The sequence below is a fragment of the Bufo bufo genome, chromosome 11 (assembly GCF_905171765.1).
Source record: "Bufo bufo chromosome 11, aBufBuf1.1, whole genome shotgun sequence".
NCBI lineage: Eukaryota > Metazoa > Chordata > Amphibia > Anura > Bufonidae > Bufo > Bufo bufo.
Window position 1 is genome coordinate 71,941,846 of NC_053399.1, and position 17,277 is coordinate 71,959,122.

The 17,277-nt window shown below is 47.1% G+C and overlaps 2 protein-coding genes across 3 annotated transcripts in view; both read left to right on the plus strand.

Annotated features, from left to right (window-relative positions):
* The window catches only part of LOC120981622 (NACHT, LRR and PYD domains-containing protein 3-like), a 3,400,916-nt gene that overhangs the window by 283,621 nt on the left and 3,100,018 nt on the right, over positions 1-17,277 (plus strand). The window lies entirely within an intron of this gene.
* Positions 1-17,277, plus strand: part of LOC120981624 (ribonuclease inhibitor-like) — a 323,009-nt gene that overhangs the window by 195,675 nt on the left and 110,057 nt on the right. For both annotated transcript variants that reach the window (XM_040411195.1, XM_040411194.1), the window contains exon 4: positions 448-618. In XM_040411195.1, the coding sequence (XP_040267129.1) occupies positions 448-618 (171 nt within the window). The remainder of the gene's footprint in view (positions 1-447; positions 619-17,277) is intronic.

Below are 17,277 nucleotides of genomic sequence, written 5' to 3' on the forward strand. Positions count from 1 at the left end.
GAGGAGAACGGGGGACACAGGGGCCACAATAGATGGTGGAGGAAGGAGAATAGAGGCCACAATAGAAGGTGGAGGAAGAAGAATGGAGGCCACAGACTGAGGGCCACAATAGATGGAGGAAGGAGAACTCTCAGCAGCTGATGACGCTGGCACAAGTTCCTCCAGCTTTATGACTCTTGTACATTCATGTGCTGCCATCATCACTGATTTATGACATGCCATAAAGTGAGGACATTCCTCAGGGGTTCTGGATTTCTAGGACATGGACATATCATATAGCTGCCGCCATTCCTGACATCCACCACACACAAGAGGCGGCTTCTAGTGATGACATTTATGGATGTTACTAACAGCCGGGGACATTTTCTCTCCACAGTCACAATCTACAGATTTTATACTAACGCTCTGTGGACGCCTCACCCACATCTCATCTTCTTATTCTTACAGATTGGCTGATAATGATCTACCAGACACTTCCTGCATCCAGTTGGCATCTGAAATAAGGAATAACCCGTCCCTGAAGATACTTGACCTGTCTGGTAACAGTCTGTCTGGTCCTCACTTTAGTGACTTGATGGAGGCTCTGTCCAGTCCGGCCTGCAGGATAGAGACATTAAAGTGAGTATAAGAGATGTGTACAGGACTGAGACATGTGGGGCACAAGTTATACATGGATTTATTCTATTTTATGCTCCGCACCATTGTTATGTCTATGAGATAAACTGCTGACTAGGGTTGTCATGATACCAACATTTTGATTTGTTTTCGATACTATAAAAAAGTATTGCGATACTCTGTACCATTCGATACCATGCAAACAAAATAAAACACCAAAAAATCTGCGTGCATTCTGCATTTTATGGAACGTTCGGCCCATAATAGAACAGTCCTATCCTATTTTTGGGGGACAACGTGACAATTGTTTTTTTTTTTTTCTGTTACGGTGTTCACTGCATAGGAGATGTTTTTTTTAATATTTGCCCTTTTTCAGGCGTGGCAATATGTAATATGTTTATTTTTTATTGTTTATAAATTTTATATGTAATATTGTGAAAGGCGGTGATTTAAACTTAATTTATTATTATTTTTTTTACTTTTTATTTACTAACTATTACCCCCTTAGGGCTAGAACCCTTGTCCTATTCCCCCTGATAGAGATCTATTACAGTGAATAGGATCTTACACTCTCCCTGCTGCCCTGGACTTTGTGCACACGCCAGCAGGGAGCTTACCATGGAGGGCTTCAGTAGCGTCCTGGCTGCCATGGTAACCGATCGGAGCCCCGCGATTACAATGCTGGGGCTCCGATCGGAACTGCCACTGCCACCAATGAAGAGGAGGGTAGGGGATCCTGTGGTCACTGCATCCAATGAATATAACAATGAGGGGGGGGTGGACGCCTGTGACCACTGCGCCACCAATGATTCGAATTTTGGAGGAGTTGGAGGGGACAGCGCACTGCACCACCAATGGTTATAATTTATAATCCGGGGGGGGGGCGCACTGGATGTAATTAACACATTAATTCAAGTGTAGGCAGCGGGTGCCGGTGGCAGTATTACGTACCCAGCCTCAATAACAGGGCATGCGAACCACGACAATTAATCCCTCAGGTGCCACACCTGATGGGTTAATTTCCGCGGTTCAGCAGATCGCATGCCTTGTCATTGAGGACCGGGTATGTGATACCGCCGCCGACACCCGTTGTATACACTTGAATTAATGTGTTAATTACATTCATTGGTGGCACAGTGGCCACAGCCCCTCCCCTCATCCTCAGTACAATGACCTCATTGGTGGCAGCGGCAGCCACGTCACAGGGGGGAGGGAGGAGAGAGAGTCCCTCCTTCTCCACTGTGCTGCTGAGTAGAACATAGTGCGCGCTGAGAGCAGGGAGCGCCATGTTCTCTAACTGATAACAGCGCAGCCTAGTATCGTTAAATAGTAAGACCTGGTGTCGTATCGACCCAGGTCTAAAAGTATTGATTGGGTATCAATACTTCGATTCCCAGTGCAACTCTATTCCTGTCACTGCTCTGTGGTGTCCGGCCATGTTTCTTCTTCTACTAGGTTATTTTTAAATATTTGTGTGCAACACACACAGTTCTGATGCACACACAGCTCTGCTATACACATTCAGCACTGCATACTCACATACAGCTCTGCTATACACACACAGCACTGCTATACTCACATACAGCTCTGCTATACATACTCAGCACTGCATACTCACATACAGCTCTGATATACACACACATCACTGACATACTCACATACAGCTCTGCTACACCCATATAGATCTGTTACATACATACAGCTCTGCTACATACATACAGCCCTGGTACACACATACAGCTCTGCTACATACATACTGTTCTGCTATACCCATACAGCTCTGCTACACACATACAGCTCTACTACACATACACACTTAGCATCTTTAGTAAAAACTCACATTTCCCTACACCAGTGTCCGCTGTACAGTCTTCCTGCTCTGGCTCCTCCTATTGATGACATCATAATAGGAACTTAAGCTGTAATTTTAATCTCCTTTCAGTACAGTGTAGGACCTTCCTCCCCCATGCGCTGAACGGACGGTTCTCCTGCCTGCCGACTCTCACTGGTCAGCCAGATCTGTATGTGCGCTCTGCCTGATCACGAATGAAGCAGTCAGGGGTCTGGCTATGCTGGATCTCCCCGACTGCTGTTTATAAGACACTTTTAGCAAGATTGTTTCTTACTAAAGGGGCGTCTTATATATTGTCAAATACATCATTTCAGTGATGTGGTCCCAGTCATAGGAGAGAACTGCTGAAAAGTATCTACATTGTAAATGGGTTCTCTGGGACTTTGATATTGATGGCTTGTCCTCAGGAACAATATCTGACTGGTGGGGGCAATCCCGACACCCTGCCTATCAGGTGCTTAAAGAGGCAGCGGCGCTAGGTGAGCACTTAGATGTAGAGATGGCCTTGCGGGTCACTCGGCGGTCGTTTTGCGGCGAACTTTGCTTATTCGCGGTTCGCCGAACGGGCGAACATATGTCGATGTCCGACTGCGCCATATTCTTTTACATTGTCAAGAACTTTGACCCATGACACATCTATCAGGTGGGACAAGACAGCCAATTGAGACGTTTCAGCACATGGACATACCCCCTACCTTATAAATAAACCTGATCTGGCAGCCATTTTACATTGTCTTTTGCCAGTGTACGAAGAGGTTGCAGTGTGGAGCAGGGACAGACTGTTAGGGACACCAAACGCTAGCTAATATGGCCACAAAAGTCCTTTTAAGGACTGGTGTAGGCGTGCTATCGATAGGTGTGACTTACTGAGGGGTGTAATATACTTATAATATACTTTCTAACATAGAATATATTATAGTGCAATTGTATTGTGCAGCAGTTGTGTGCGGTTTTGCTGCGATACCGCAGCTACACAGAGGGGCAAACGCTATTGGAATAACTAATTGCAACTGGTGTGATATACCAGTTGCCCCCAAAAGAACTGATTGAGGCAGGGGTGTTATATACCTATAATATTATTTCTATATAGTGCATTTGTATTGTGCAGCAGTTGTGTACGGTTCTGCTGCGATACCGCAGCTACACAGAGTGCCAAATACTATTGAAACAACTAATTGCAACTGGTGTGGAATACCTGTTGCCCCCCAAAAAACTTATTGAGGCAGGGGTGTTATATACCAATAATATACTTTCTATATAATTTCTTCAGAGGACCCTGTCTTGAAAAGGTTTATACTATAACAAACACTTATGCCTACACGGCGACTAACCACTCTTGTTCCAGACAATAAAACTTAACTTTTACTTATTTTATTAAAACAAGTGAGAGAAATGTGACAAGTGAGCTAACTGAAGGATTAAAATCACTGTACCCCAAGAAAGATGCTATTAGTGACTGGTAAATAACGTGTATGAGCAGGCGGGGGTGCACTAACCCGCACTGCCTTCCACCACAGTCCCTGCTGTATTTGCTAGGGTATTACACTGTGCCTGGTATCTATTATACCCCCATGATTGGGTATTATGGTTACGGTATTTACAGTTAAGATCGGCACTTTTGAGCATTAAAAAAAATATTTGGGCTTGAAATACATACTTCTACACAATTTAATGATTGGTTAGGGAATTTGGGGCAAAAGATAATGATTTCTCAACTTTATAAAAACCTACTTATAGCACGATTTGGAGATATTTGCTCCTCCGGACAGAGGGCTTGGCAAAATGAATGTTCAATGATTCACTTGGATGATCAGGAGAATGTAACTCAGGATTTAAAATTGGTTTCACATAATTTTAATCACGTTTTGGTACAGTTTAATATTCTACATAGACTTTATGTCACACCTCTTTGGCTTAATAGATGTGGGATTAGGAATGATTCCAATTATCCCAGGTGTGATGCTCCTGATGCAGATTATTTGCATATGTTTTGGTCCTGTGCAGAGCTGAAACAATACTGGGGGACTATTCATAACTATATAGAGGGTCAATTGAATGTGCGGATTCCTTTTACTGCTGAATGTTGGGTACTGGGTGATCTTGCCAAGGTGGGCTGTCAGGTTCTCTGGATCTGAAGACACTGGAACAAGTGGTCTTGAGTTGATTATGGCAGATGCTTCTGCCAAGAATGTGATTAGAATCTCGTGGGTAAGTCTTGAGGAGTTTAAGTCCATAAACATAGAGTCCAGTATTTTTCGTGTGATGCCGATCATTCTCTCCCATGAGCCGCCCATGTGGGAAGAATGAGGAGGATTGAAAATCCATGTACAGCCCTTTTCAGCTAAAAGTTCTTGGATTGGCTTAGAGTTGAGTTGTAACTCTCTACAGGCTCCAACAAAATTAGTTCCACAGTCAGACCTCAGCATCTTGACTGGTCCTCTGATGGCAAGAAATCTTCTTAGAGCGTTGATGAAGCTTGAGGCATCCATAGATTCTATCACTTCAATGTGTACTGCATGCACACTCATGCAAGTGAACAGCACTGCCCATAATTTACTGTTTGCTTGGTCACCTCGAGTTCTGTGGGCTGTTACCATCCAATCCAACATGAGAAAAAGGTGGGTCAGTACTTAATCTGTCAGCTGGCAAATGTAATATTAGCTGTTGCTAATGTTTACCTCTTAATTTACGGCACTAAACATAGCTATAATTTGTCTTTTGGCTCCTATGATCCAAAGGCCGGCAGCCCTTATGGCACCTTCAGTGAAGTGTCTACCTTGGTGCTTAACCCTTTCATGGTAGTGCCGTATGAGCAGAGTGGTGATGTGGTGGCGAGCAGGTATTATGAAAGGATTCTGTTCTTGTTCTCCCAATTCTGCCTTGTTTACACGTCCACCAACTCTTAACATGTGATCATTGTCAATGAATGGGTTCAGGTTAGCAATTGGACTGTTTTTTGAAATGTCCCTCTTGTCACGGATACATTTAATTTCAGAGCCAAAGACATCCTGATGTACACTGCGTATTATGATGATTTCACCTTTAGCAATGTCCTTTGCAGAAAGAGGCTTTTGACACGCTTGCCAACCTTGACATTGAACATCCGTGGGCTGTGTGTGAAAGCATTGTACGATATGGACTAACCTTGTGATGGTTCGTACAAGCCTTATCCACTTGGAAAAATGTTCAAAGCGTTGACAGCCCAAGACGAGTCTTTGTTCAGTTCTGGTGACGAGGGTTGTAACTTCAGGACGAATCTCTGGATCCTTGTCAGGTTCTAGAAGACCGAAGACATCAGCTGTGGTCTCTTCTGTGTGATCCAGCAGGAATCCAGGACCTGTTAACCAGGAAAAATTTGCAAATACACTTGCAGACACTGGCCTAGTAGCATGATCTGCAGGATTCATTTCAGATAGGACATAATGCCATTGTTCAGGTTTAGATGATTTCCTGATTCTTTCAACACGGTTGCTGACTTAGACATAGAAACGTTTAGTCTGGTTGTATATGTAGCCCAGAACAACCTTACTGTCTGTGTGGAATATGGTGTCATCTATCTGAATGTCTAGCTCGCGTAATATGAAATCTGCGATTTCTACAGCTAGCACAGTCCCACAAAGTTCAAGCTTAGGAATTGTGTGCTCAGGCTTAGGTGCTAACTTAGCTTTCCCAAACAGAAACCCTATGTGGGTTTGATTACAAGAGTCTCTCACCTTGAGGTAGGCAACAGCCGCAATGGCTTCAGTAGATGTGTCTGAGAAGATCTGAAGCTCTTTTCTCTGGCTCATAGCAAGGGAAGCTGTGGTGTAGCAGTGTGGTATATTGATTCCATCTAAGGCGTGTAGAGATTGCTTCCAGGACTCCCACTTTGAAAGCTTGTCAGATGGCAGTGGAGCATCCCAATCTTTAATAGACTCTGAGAGCTGTCTAAGTAAGGCTTTACCTTGTATGGTGATGGGAGCCACAAATCCCATTGGATCGTATAGGCTGTTTACCACTGACAGAACACCACACTTGGTAAATGGCTTGTCTGTAAAGCGGACTTGAAAGCTGAAAGCGTCCTTTAATAAGTCCCACTCTTCTCTGTATAGGTGGCATGTCCATTCCCAGATTTAAGTCCTTAAACCCTGTGGCATGATCGCCAGGTTGAAAGGCTTTCATAACAGCAACACTATTTGAGACAATTCTGTGTAGTCTGAGGTTAGCCTCAGAAAGCATACCTTGTGTCCTCTGAAGCAGGTCTATGGCTTCTTCATCTGTAGGTAAAGACTTAAGTCCATCGTCAACAGAAAAGTCTCTCTCAACGAAGTGTCGAGCATCCGCGCAATACTCCTTTTCTCCATCAATGGCAGGCCTTCGAAAAACGTATGTTGCAACAGTGGGTGAGGGACTATTTCCGAAAACATGTACTTTCATGCGGTATTCAATAATCTCATTGTCCATGTTGTTGTCACGGTGCCACAGAAACCTTAGGAAGTTACTATGGTCTTCACGTACAATCAAGCAATGAAACATCTGTTCAATATCAGCGGTTATGGCAACTGGTTCTCTTCTAAATCTCATAAGTACGCCGACAAGGTTGTTGGTTAGATTCAGGCCAGTGAGAAGAACATCGTTTAGGGATACACCTTGATGCTTGGCACTGAAATCAAATACTATCCTGATTTGTTTTGGCTTACGTGGATGATACACTCCAAAGAAAGGCAGATACCAGCACTCATCGTGTCTTTGAAGTGGTGGCGCTGGTTCGGGTGATCATTGTCAAAGATCCTTTTCATAAAGGCGATGAAATGGTTCTTCATTTCAGGCCTGTTCCTTAGTGTTCATTAAAGTGAGTTGAATCTGGATAAAGCCTGTTCACGATTGGTTGGGAGTTTGGCCCTTGTAGCACGAAGAGGTAATGGTGCAACCTAACTATTAGACTCATCCTGAAAGAATTCCTTATCCATTATATTGATGAATTCTCTGTCTTCAACTGACAAGGCTATTTTGTTGTCCTCACTTGTAGTACAAAACACTGTAGTACCTAGGTTGTCATCACAAAGGACAGGAGTAACATCAGGTACTTGGATGATGTCAAGAAGTTTCTCCTTTACTTCATAATGGTGAGGGCACTGTTTGAAGTGGATACACGTCCATTTTCCAACACACAAGTCTTGAAGGAGTGGATCTCAGATGGCGTACACATCCTGTTCAAGCATACATCGCCCACTATTACCCAGCCTAGGTCAAGTCTTTGTGCATAAAGGACGTCGTCAGGCCCATCGCACTGATCGCGTACTTTATGTACTCTGAGAATGTCTCTTCCTAACAGGACTAAGATTTCAGCATTCTTGTCTGTGACGGACTGAACCGTCACTGGGGCTGCTGGAGAAGCCTGAGGGCCAGTCTCCTTCCTACAGACTATGGGCCGAGAACTATGGAGACCCCCTAAGACCTTTTGGGGTTACAAGGAACTATGAACCCTGATTTATGTGTGTAATTTATATGCCACATATTTCCTATGGCCCATTAAAAAGGCATGGTGTGGATTCAGCAACACCAAAAGGGTTAGCTCTGCACTGAGACTCCCACTGATTGTGTTAGTGATGGGATTAAGATAGTTGATTATAATAGCAGCCGACTTGTAGATGAGTAGATCACTATATGATACACTCAGGAGATAATCCCATCACATGTGTCTCCTCTTCCCATTCATTCATTATGGAGGGGGTGAAGATGTCTGTTTGCATGCTCATTGTTGATTGCGTCAAAGACTATGCCAGTGTGTTTGTTAATTGCGTATCAGACAATGCCATTGTGTTTGTTGAATAGGGTTAGTTTTTGTGTTTAAACTGTACAGGATTGGCTGCTATGTCATGTCCTCAGTTCCCAACCAGGTCCACAGGGGTGGTACCCTTGTTGTAAAATGTGTATATAAGTCAATGCTGTGTGTTCAATAAAGAGTTCCTGTTTTACCCTTCATCATGTTGAGGTTGGTGTTCGGGTAACTGATCGAAACTGGGGATTAATATACACTGAAGATTTGCTGTACTCCCCTGGCTATAACTACTAGCTCTTTAAGAGCTGTTCCTGCTCTCTGGTTTTAGGAGAGGTTCACCCACTGGAGCCTGGAGCCTTGTCGTAGGTCCAGGATGGGTAGGAGACGGCGAGACCTCAACCAAGCTTCGGTGGTTCGTGGGGTCTGTGGCGGTTATGGTGTCAAGTGGAGTGCTTAGAGTCCTCGGGAAGCGCTAGGAGCATCCATCGACGGAGGTACCCGGTCGGGGTGCCAGGAGATCCATTACATTGTCCATTGCAGGAATCTTATCTACAAGGTGCCTTAAATGAGGATGTTGATACGTAGCTTCTGGAGTGGGAATCTCTTCCCTTTCGTCTGGTATCTGGTCGCACTCGACTAACGTTGATAGGGGTATGCCCTCTTCCTCGTTGATATGAGAGACCATGAATCCATCAACCCTTCTGCCGAAGGTCTATACATGACCAGAACAGGTTCTGAAAGTATATGGTGTTGTGTGACCCTCTATGCCGAAGATCTCAAAGAATTTAGGCTTAACCAGGGATCTGTTGCTCTGCTCATCTATTATGGCATACATCCTAGCATCTTTCTCAGGATGATCCCTTGGGTATATCTTCTTGACTAGAAAAAAAAAAAAAAAAGATAACCATATATTTGATCACTCGCATAAATCAGAAAAAAAGAAGTGAATAGTGATCTGGAGTATTTAAGACGTAACTTTTACTTCTAATACATTAAAAGATATATCCCTCAATATTCATGAAAGATCGAACGTGTATGTGAATACAGTTTACCACAATCCCACACACAGGGGATTCATTGTAAACAGAAACAACCGTGTCCACACTTATACATTCAGTGTGAGACACTGTAAGGTAACAAGAGCCGGTATGCAGTAGCACCTTAGGTACAAAATTATAAGGTAACAAGAGCCGGTATGCAGTAGCACCTTAGGTACACAATTATAAGGTAACAATGGCCAGTATGCACTAGCACCTTAGGTACACAATTAAACAATGATGTTAAAGGCGACAAGTTGGAAGGCTGAAATGTCAGCCTGAATTTGTGGGAGGGGCGTCTGACCCCTCATAAGCGCCGGCTCCCGCCTCCTCTGGGCGCTTCCAGATCACAGATCACAGTGCCGGGTCAGGAGCCGCCTCGCCTTCTCTCACCTGGAGTCTTCAAGTGGCCTGCTCGCCACCCGTTCATCGCCTCCCATGCCTCTAGTAGGTCGGTTGAGTCTCCCTCCCTCATGTTCCCGTCTGGCAGCACTACTTCCGGTTGCAGAGTCGTCGTGCGTTCCAGCTTTCCTGGTACACCCAGGCTCGTTCTACCTCTGTCCGCCTGGATCGCCCAGGCTTGTTCTACCTCTGTCCGCCTGGATCGCCCACACTCGTTCTACCTCTGTCCGCCTGGATCGCCCAGGCCTCGTTCTACCTCTGTCCGCCTGGATCGCCCAGGCCTCGTTCTACCTCTGTCCGCCTGGATCGCCCAGGCCTCGTTCTACCTCTGTCCGCCTGCTGGATCGCCCAGGCCTCGTTCTACCTCTGTCCGCCTGGATCGCCCAGGCCTCGTTCTACCTCTGTCCGCCTGGATCGCCCAGGCCTCGTTCTACCTCTGTCCGCCTGGATCGCCCAGGCCTCGTTCTACCTCTGTCCGCCTGGATCGCCCAGGCCTCGTTCTACCTCTGTCCGCCTGGATCGTCCAGGCCTCGTTCTACCTCTGTCCGCCTGGATCGCCCAGGCCTCGTTCTACCTCTGTCCGCCTGGATCGCCCAGGCCTCGTTCTACCTCTGTCCGCCTGGATCGCCCAGGCCTCGTTCTACCTCTGTCCGCCTGGATCGCCCAGGCCTCGTTCTACCTCTGTCCGCCTGGATCGCCCAGGCCTCGTTCTACCTCTGTCCGCCTGGATCGCCCAGGCCTCGTTCTACCTCTGTCCGCCTGGATCGCCCAGGCCTCGTTCTACCTCTGTCCGCCTGGATCGCCCAGGCCTCGTTCTACCTCCTGTCCGCCTGGATCGCCCAGGCTCGTCCTACCTTTGTGGCCTGGCACGCCCAGACCCTCCTCTCTCAGTTTGTCTCGTCCTTTTGCCACGACCTGTTCCTGTCCGCCTGTGATCGGGTTCCTCAGTCTCCTGTTGTGACACCTCCTCCTAGCACACCGTGGTTCGGTCCGCTCCAGTTCGCCTGGTACGCCCAGGCTCCCTCTATCTCGCTGTTAGTCTCATCCTGGTTCGCCCAGGCTCTGTTCACCTTGTCAGCCTGGTACGTCCAGGTCTGGTCTCTCCATGCATGTCTCACCTGTCCTGGTTCTCCCAGGTTCCGACGCCGTCGGCCGGGTTCGCCCAGGCTCTGGCTCTTTCCATTGGCATCATCTTCCTGGTTTGCCGAGGTCTTTTCTGCACTTCTCTGCTTGGTTCACCCTCACCTCTTCCTGGATCCACCAGGCCTGTACACCGCCTGGCCACGTGGGTAAGTATTTCTGGGTCCACCTCGTGCCACTTCCCCTGATTCGCTTAGGCTCCGTCCGTCGTCACTCCTGCCGTCCTGACCTCGGTTTCCGCACTTCCGGGTTCAGTCTGGGTCTGGTCAGCATTTTGCCCCTCGGCTAGGCATGCCCTGTTCGCTCACACTGGCCGCGTTCATTCATCACCCTCCTTCAGGTCTCGTTTCCGTCCTCACCTCGGGTCGCCTAGGTTCCACGGGTCATCGTTCCGATCACTCTTCAGGGTCCCCTAGTCTCAGCTTCGGTATCCCAGGGTGCAGGGGTCACTTCACAAACTTCCTGTGGTTCTGTCCTGGTTCGGTCACTCTTGTCGCCTGTTGGTAGTTCGGTTTCCATCTCCTGGCCAGTCCTCCCATCCTCGGCCTCCCGCACGCCCTAGCTCTCTACGCTCACTCATTCCCCGGCGCGCGCGGGCTTCGCTTCGTCTACTTTGTACCGTTCGGGCCTTGGTCCGGGGTCTGGTCAGTCTGCATGTTTTTCCCCTTTTCTTCCAGGTTCTAGCCGGCAGCTTTCATCCGACACTTTGCCCAGGTCGGGTTCTTTAAACATCTTTTACAGGCCTTCTCTAGCAACTTCAGGTCAAGCATGTCGCGCGTCTCGGACATGGATGACACCATGTCAGTCCCAGAATCTTCAGTGTCAGGCCGGTCCGGCCCTATGTCCTTGATAAGTTGGACGATCCTGAAGCTGGTGGCAGAACTCAACAGGAGAGGGATTCCACACCCGGCCTCCGCTCGTAAGGCGGAATTGTATAAACTGCTGATGACCAGCCCGAGCCCGTCGGGTGTCCAATCGAGGTTTACGTCCATCCAGAAGTCACTGTCCCAGCTGCAGTTCACCATTGACTCCCTGGTCATCCTTTGGGCCCTCTCGCAGCTTAGTCATCAAGGCAGCAATGTACCTTGGATTCTACGGTTTCCTCAGGCCAGGCGAATTCACCTGCGCCACCTCCAGGCATCAGGGGCTGCTGAGACAGCAACTGACCTGGGCCCAGGACCATTTTGTCCTCCATCTACCTTCCACCAAAACTAGCCAGCACGGGCCTCCCTCCGAGGTCAAGTTTTTCAGGACCTCCAATGATTGGGTCCAGTCAGGGTCCTTCAACAGTTGTTGGCTCTGCTGCAAGACGCTCCCCCTGATTTATATCCTATATTAGGACTTTGGCGTCAGGTCTCGGGTATAACCCACTCACCATCACCGATCATTCATTCCGTATCGGGGGCAGCTTCGGCTGCTTCCAAAAACAGGGTCCCGGCCCACGTGATCAAAAGAATGGAGCAGTGGCGGTCCTCTTGTTTTGCTAGGTACATTCGTAACCCGAATGTCGAGATATCCCAGGCTTTTGTAATCTCGTGCTCTGATGGCGTATTAAATGGTTTTCCTCTAGTCCAGTCTCCTCGCTTCTTTTGCCCACTTCTAGGCTTACCCACGCTCCTGGCTCCCGGCACAACTCAGCCAGCCTCTACCACAAGTTGGAAGGCTGAAATGTCAGCCTGAATTTGTGGGAGGGGCGTCTGACCCCTCATAAGCGCCGGCTCCCGCCTCCTCTGGGCGTTTCCAGATCACACCCACCCCCCACCCCTTTTTCTTTTTCTCTCTCTCTCTCCTCAGTCCCCTTCAGGGTATGCCCACTTCTAGGCTTACCCACGCTCCTGGCTCCCGGCACAACTCAGCCAGCATAGGGCAGGGGTTTGGGTGCTCCTCCTCGTCAGTTGCCTTTAGCCTCTACCACAAATGACAGTATATACATAATGCACGGCAGCATTAAAAAAACAACAAAGGTTTGCAAGTTAGTGCACAGCAGCACCTGTATCAAAAAGGTGCACGGCGGCACCAATGAAACACAGTGTCCTGCCCTACAGATGATGGAATCTTCAGACACCTTCGTTTCGGGGTTTCTTGGTAGGGTGGTCCGGTTCAATAGTTGGAAGTCCTAGAAATAAGAGGGAGTCACAGGAAGGTAATCCTATATGTCCCTGGATGACCCTATGGGGCCCTACAATAACCCTGTTTGTCTATCCACAGAGTATCCCACTAGTTGGGCCCCCGTCCGGAACCTAACCCTGGAATTGCGTTCCCTATTTTGCCCTGAGTAGATCCCGACATGCTAGTTTCTGAGGTGGAAACAATCCTCTCATCAGGGGAACATAAAAGCTGGCTATAAGTAGTTCACTTGCTGGAGAAGATATCCACCAGCAAGCACTTGTGAAAAAGGTATCCGCCAGCAAATACAAAACCGCTGGGAAAGGTAATTCCCGGTGGAGTAAAGTGCACAGATGGGTGCCAGAAAAGGGAAAAGGAAGAGGGGCAGATAGAGGACCCCCTCTCCTAATTGCGGTTTACGATTTACGCCGCAGGCATGGATGTTACCTGGGTGTCTGCAAGAGCCGGCCGATATTTAAAGTGTCACGTCCACATGTGCGCACGGCGCACAGTGTGATGACGTAGACGATCGCGAGATGTGGCGGGCGCGTGCGCAGAGGAGTTGCCAGGAACCAGATTGCAGCGCGCATTGAAGGACGCTCACTGCGCCTGCGCAGTGGCCAAAATCGAAAGTAGGTCACCGCGCAGGCGCGTCAGCCCCGATACACACGCTGGGGCTTTGAATAGACTGCCGACATCGCCGGGAATAACAATCCTCATGCTGATATCAGTAGCATGAAGGGAGCCACCACAGTGTATAGAATGCCAACATAGGAATAAATGCCTGCTATATACACACTGTGGAAGCGTTTTTAACACAAAAACAAGGGCAAAATATAGATAAATAGATTGTCCAAGAATATGGGCATCAATATAGGAGGACCATATTAGTGTGTTCTGATAGGCATCGGGATATATGCCCATACAACCCACACCTTAACAGACCCAGATATGGGTATGTATTAAATGGGAGATGGTATTTGTGGTGGTTTAATACTTTAATTTCCCGACCATGGCTAAAAAAGGGGCCCAAAGAGGATAATTGGCACTATATAAGAAAAGACCTGTAATGGTGGAATAAGCTAAAAGTAGGGGACATCATTGGTATAAATTCCTTATGGTGCTTCAGGATAAATAGGACAAGGCAAATCTGAGTTGACGCTTTTAATAGATGTTAAAGGAAGCAGCCAAAGTGGAGTTGCTCGTTTAAGCCTCTGGGGGATACCGTATCTAGTTTAAATGTCCAGCGTGCTTCCCGCTGTAGGAGGAGACAATCCCAATCGCCCCCACGTGGAGGCGGTGGGATTTTGGCAATGCCTATAGCCTTGATACAGTTTGAGTCCCCCCCATGGATGTCATTAACATGTCGGGCGACTGGTGTATCGCGTTCATTTGCGATATCGCCTAGGTGCTCCCCGAGGCGTCTCCGCAACTCTCTCTTGGTCTTGCCTACATACTCGAATTACTGAAATCTTTGAGTATATAGGAAATCTTACTGAAATCTTTGATAGTAAAAGACTTCTGTAAATTCGAGCTGTGGAAGATTTTACCACTCTGTAGTATCTTGCATGCCACACAGCCACTGCACCTATAGCAGCCATTGATCTTACGGTCCAACCACGTGGCCCTTTTGGTGGCTGGGTTATAGTGGCTGTGGACAATCATGTCTTTGAGGCTATTGCCTCTTCTAAAAGAGATCTGCGGATAACTGTAGATGGTCTCTTTAATGTCAGGATCCATCAATAAGACGGGCCAGTGTTGACTGAGAATTTCCCTAATTTGTCCAGTTGCTTCATCAAATGTTGCGATTAGGTGGATCTTTTTTTCTGTGTCCACTTTCGCCTTGGGCACCAGCAATTCAGATCACTATTCACTTCTTTTTTTCTTATATCTTGACTAGGCATATCTTGGCACAGCATTTGTGATCCTTGCCTTCTCCACAGACTTCTGTACATGAAGAAGAGACATTATCTTTGGTTGGAGCATGACCTTGTTGCTCCCTGCCATAATTTGAGACGGGAGAGGAGGTAGGAAGCTGTTGTGGGTTGTTTGGAAGTGGAGTAGGATGCATGACTGTAATATGTCTGTCGCTACCGCATTCTGTGCACTTGATGACAACTTTACAGTCTTTAGTAAAACGGCTATAAGATGCACAGCACTTGTAGCATATGCCAAGTTTCCGGAGAATCTCCCTGTGCTCTTGTAAAGTCTTTGCCCTAAGCCCACAACATTTCTTAAGAGGGTGAGGCTTCTTGTGAATAGGATACTGACGATTAGGGTCTTTATCTCTTTCATCCACAACGCCCCGATCAGTAGGTGAGGTTGTGGAGGGTGAGATGTCTGTCCTTTTAACAGATATAGTTCTATTTAAGTCTCTACGTTTAGCTGCTGTATTATCATACCTTGATGATGGTGAGGATGAAGCAGGTAGGTTGGGTTCACTGAAGCTGAAGCTGTGATCGTTTCTCATCCAGGCTTGATCACTGATGAACCTGCAGAAGTATGAGAATGAAGGAAAGGATACATTATTGTCTATTTTGTATCTTGAGCCCTGTTGTGCCCATTTCTCTTGTAGGCCGTATGGCAGTTTAGACACCACTGGGTTGACACCATGAGTGGGGTCCAGGAAGCTTAGTCCAGGTAGACGTGGGTCAGTCATTGCCAACTCTAGCTCCATGAGGAGGTCACTTAGATCTTGGAGCTTGCGGTAATCTTTGTTCCCTATTTTGGGAAGTTTTACAGTCTCTTGAATAAAGCACTTTCTATGGCTTCGGAGCTACCATAGGCTTGCTCAAGTCTTGCCAATGCAGCAACAAGACCTGCATCTGGGTGGTCAACATGTACTGTTCTGAGTCTTTTAACACGACCTGCAGATTCTGGTCCCAGCCACTTTATGAGCAAATCCAGTTCTCCCTTAGCAGTAAGGTTGAGATTGGCAATAGTAGCCTTGAAGGTTGATCTCCAGGCCCTGTAGCTCTCTGGACAGTCGTCAAACCTTGAGAGGCTGCTGTTAATGAGCTCACGGCATACCATGTATCTGCCAAAGTCATTCATGTCTGGTCTCTCACTCCTTGGTGTCAAAGTAACTTGTGGAACCCCTTGGGTGTGAAAGTTCTCTGGTGATATAGGGTGAGGTTTGCCAGGGTAAAATGATGTTGCCTGAGCGTTTAACTGTGATGTAGTCTCTGAGGCTTGTGCTGGCTTTGGTTTGAGCTGCGGCTGATCACTGGAAGTCACCTTGTTGTTGACATGAGTTGATCCGGTTTGCTGCATAGATGTACTTGCGTTGTAGACTTGAAGAGGCTCAGGCAAATAGAGCTGAGAGGTCTCTGCGTTGGGAGTCAGAAAAGTATTGTTAGTCGGAGGTACAGGAGATAACTCTGTATCTTTGCAGATGTTATGCTTTAGAACATATTAGTTCTACTGGGATAAGGCAGTCTGAATTAGTACTTTGTCCCATTGATTGATCAAGGACTTTCAGCCTTGCTAGGGAAGCTGCTTCCTCCTCTTCCATTTGCAGAATCTTTGTGAATCTGCCTCTGCTTGGAGAGCTTTGCTTTGAGCTTCCATCTTGGCTTGATAAGCTGCCATTTGAGCTTCCATCTCTGCTTGCTTTCTGGTAAAGGAGCTTTGCGCTTTTTTTGATTTGGCATCAGTGCGGGCCTCTATTAACTTATCGCTTAATATTGATCTTCTGGAACGAGAGGATCTGGAAGAAAGTGCAGTGCGCTTGGTTGTGGTGGATCTGTGAGATCTGGTCTCCTGCAGTTGAGTAATGCGGAGTTCTGCCTTAAGCTTAGCATTTTGCACTGCAAGATCCCTTTGTTGGATCAGTGCATCAGTCCTAGTCAGTTCTGCTGAAGAATCCTCTATATTAGAGTCCTGCAGGAAGGCTGAGTATTTTGCAGACAGCTGCTGGTAGCCTACATACACAGCAAATAGGTGATTTATAGAGTCTCTTATTTCAGCTGGTTGATCATTAGAGTGTGACAAAACTGATATGCAGTGTGAGGTTCTGTCCCAGAGGTCTGATAGATTACTGGAGAACTCATCTCTAGTGGCTTCATATTTTTCTCTTAGTTTCTGTGTTGGTTTTATTGTACGTTTGGGTCTTACACTCTGTTCGGTAATATCTGCAGAATCTGCTCCCTGTACGTCTGCCGGTTCAGAGGCATGATGTATCTGCATTGCTTCAGCCATTAAAGAGTGTTCAGAGCCTTGTCTAGTAATTTTTTTACGGTTTTTTGCGAAAAATTGTACTGTTTCTTTAAGAAGACGAACAGCGAAAAATGGTACTGTCTCTTTAAGTAGATTAATAGCAGCTTTGACAGGTGAGGTAATACACTGCAATGTAGAGAAACAGT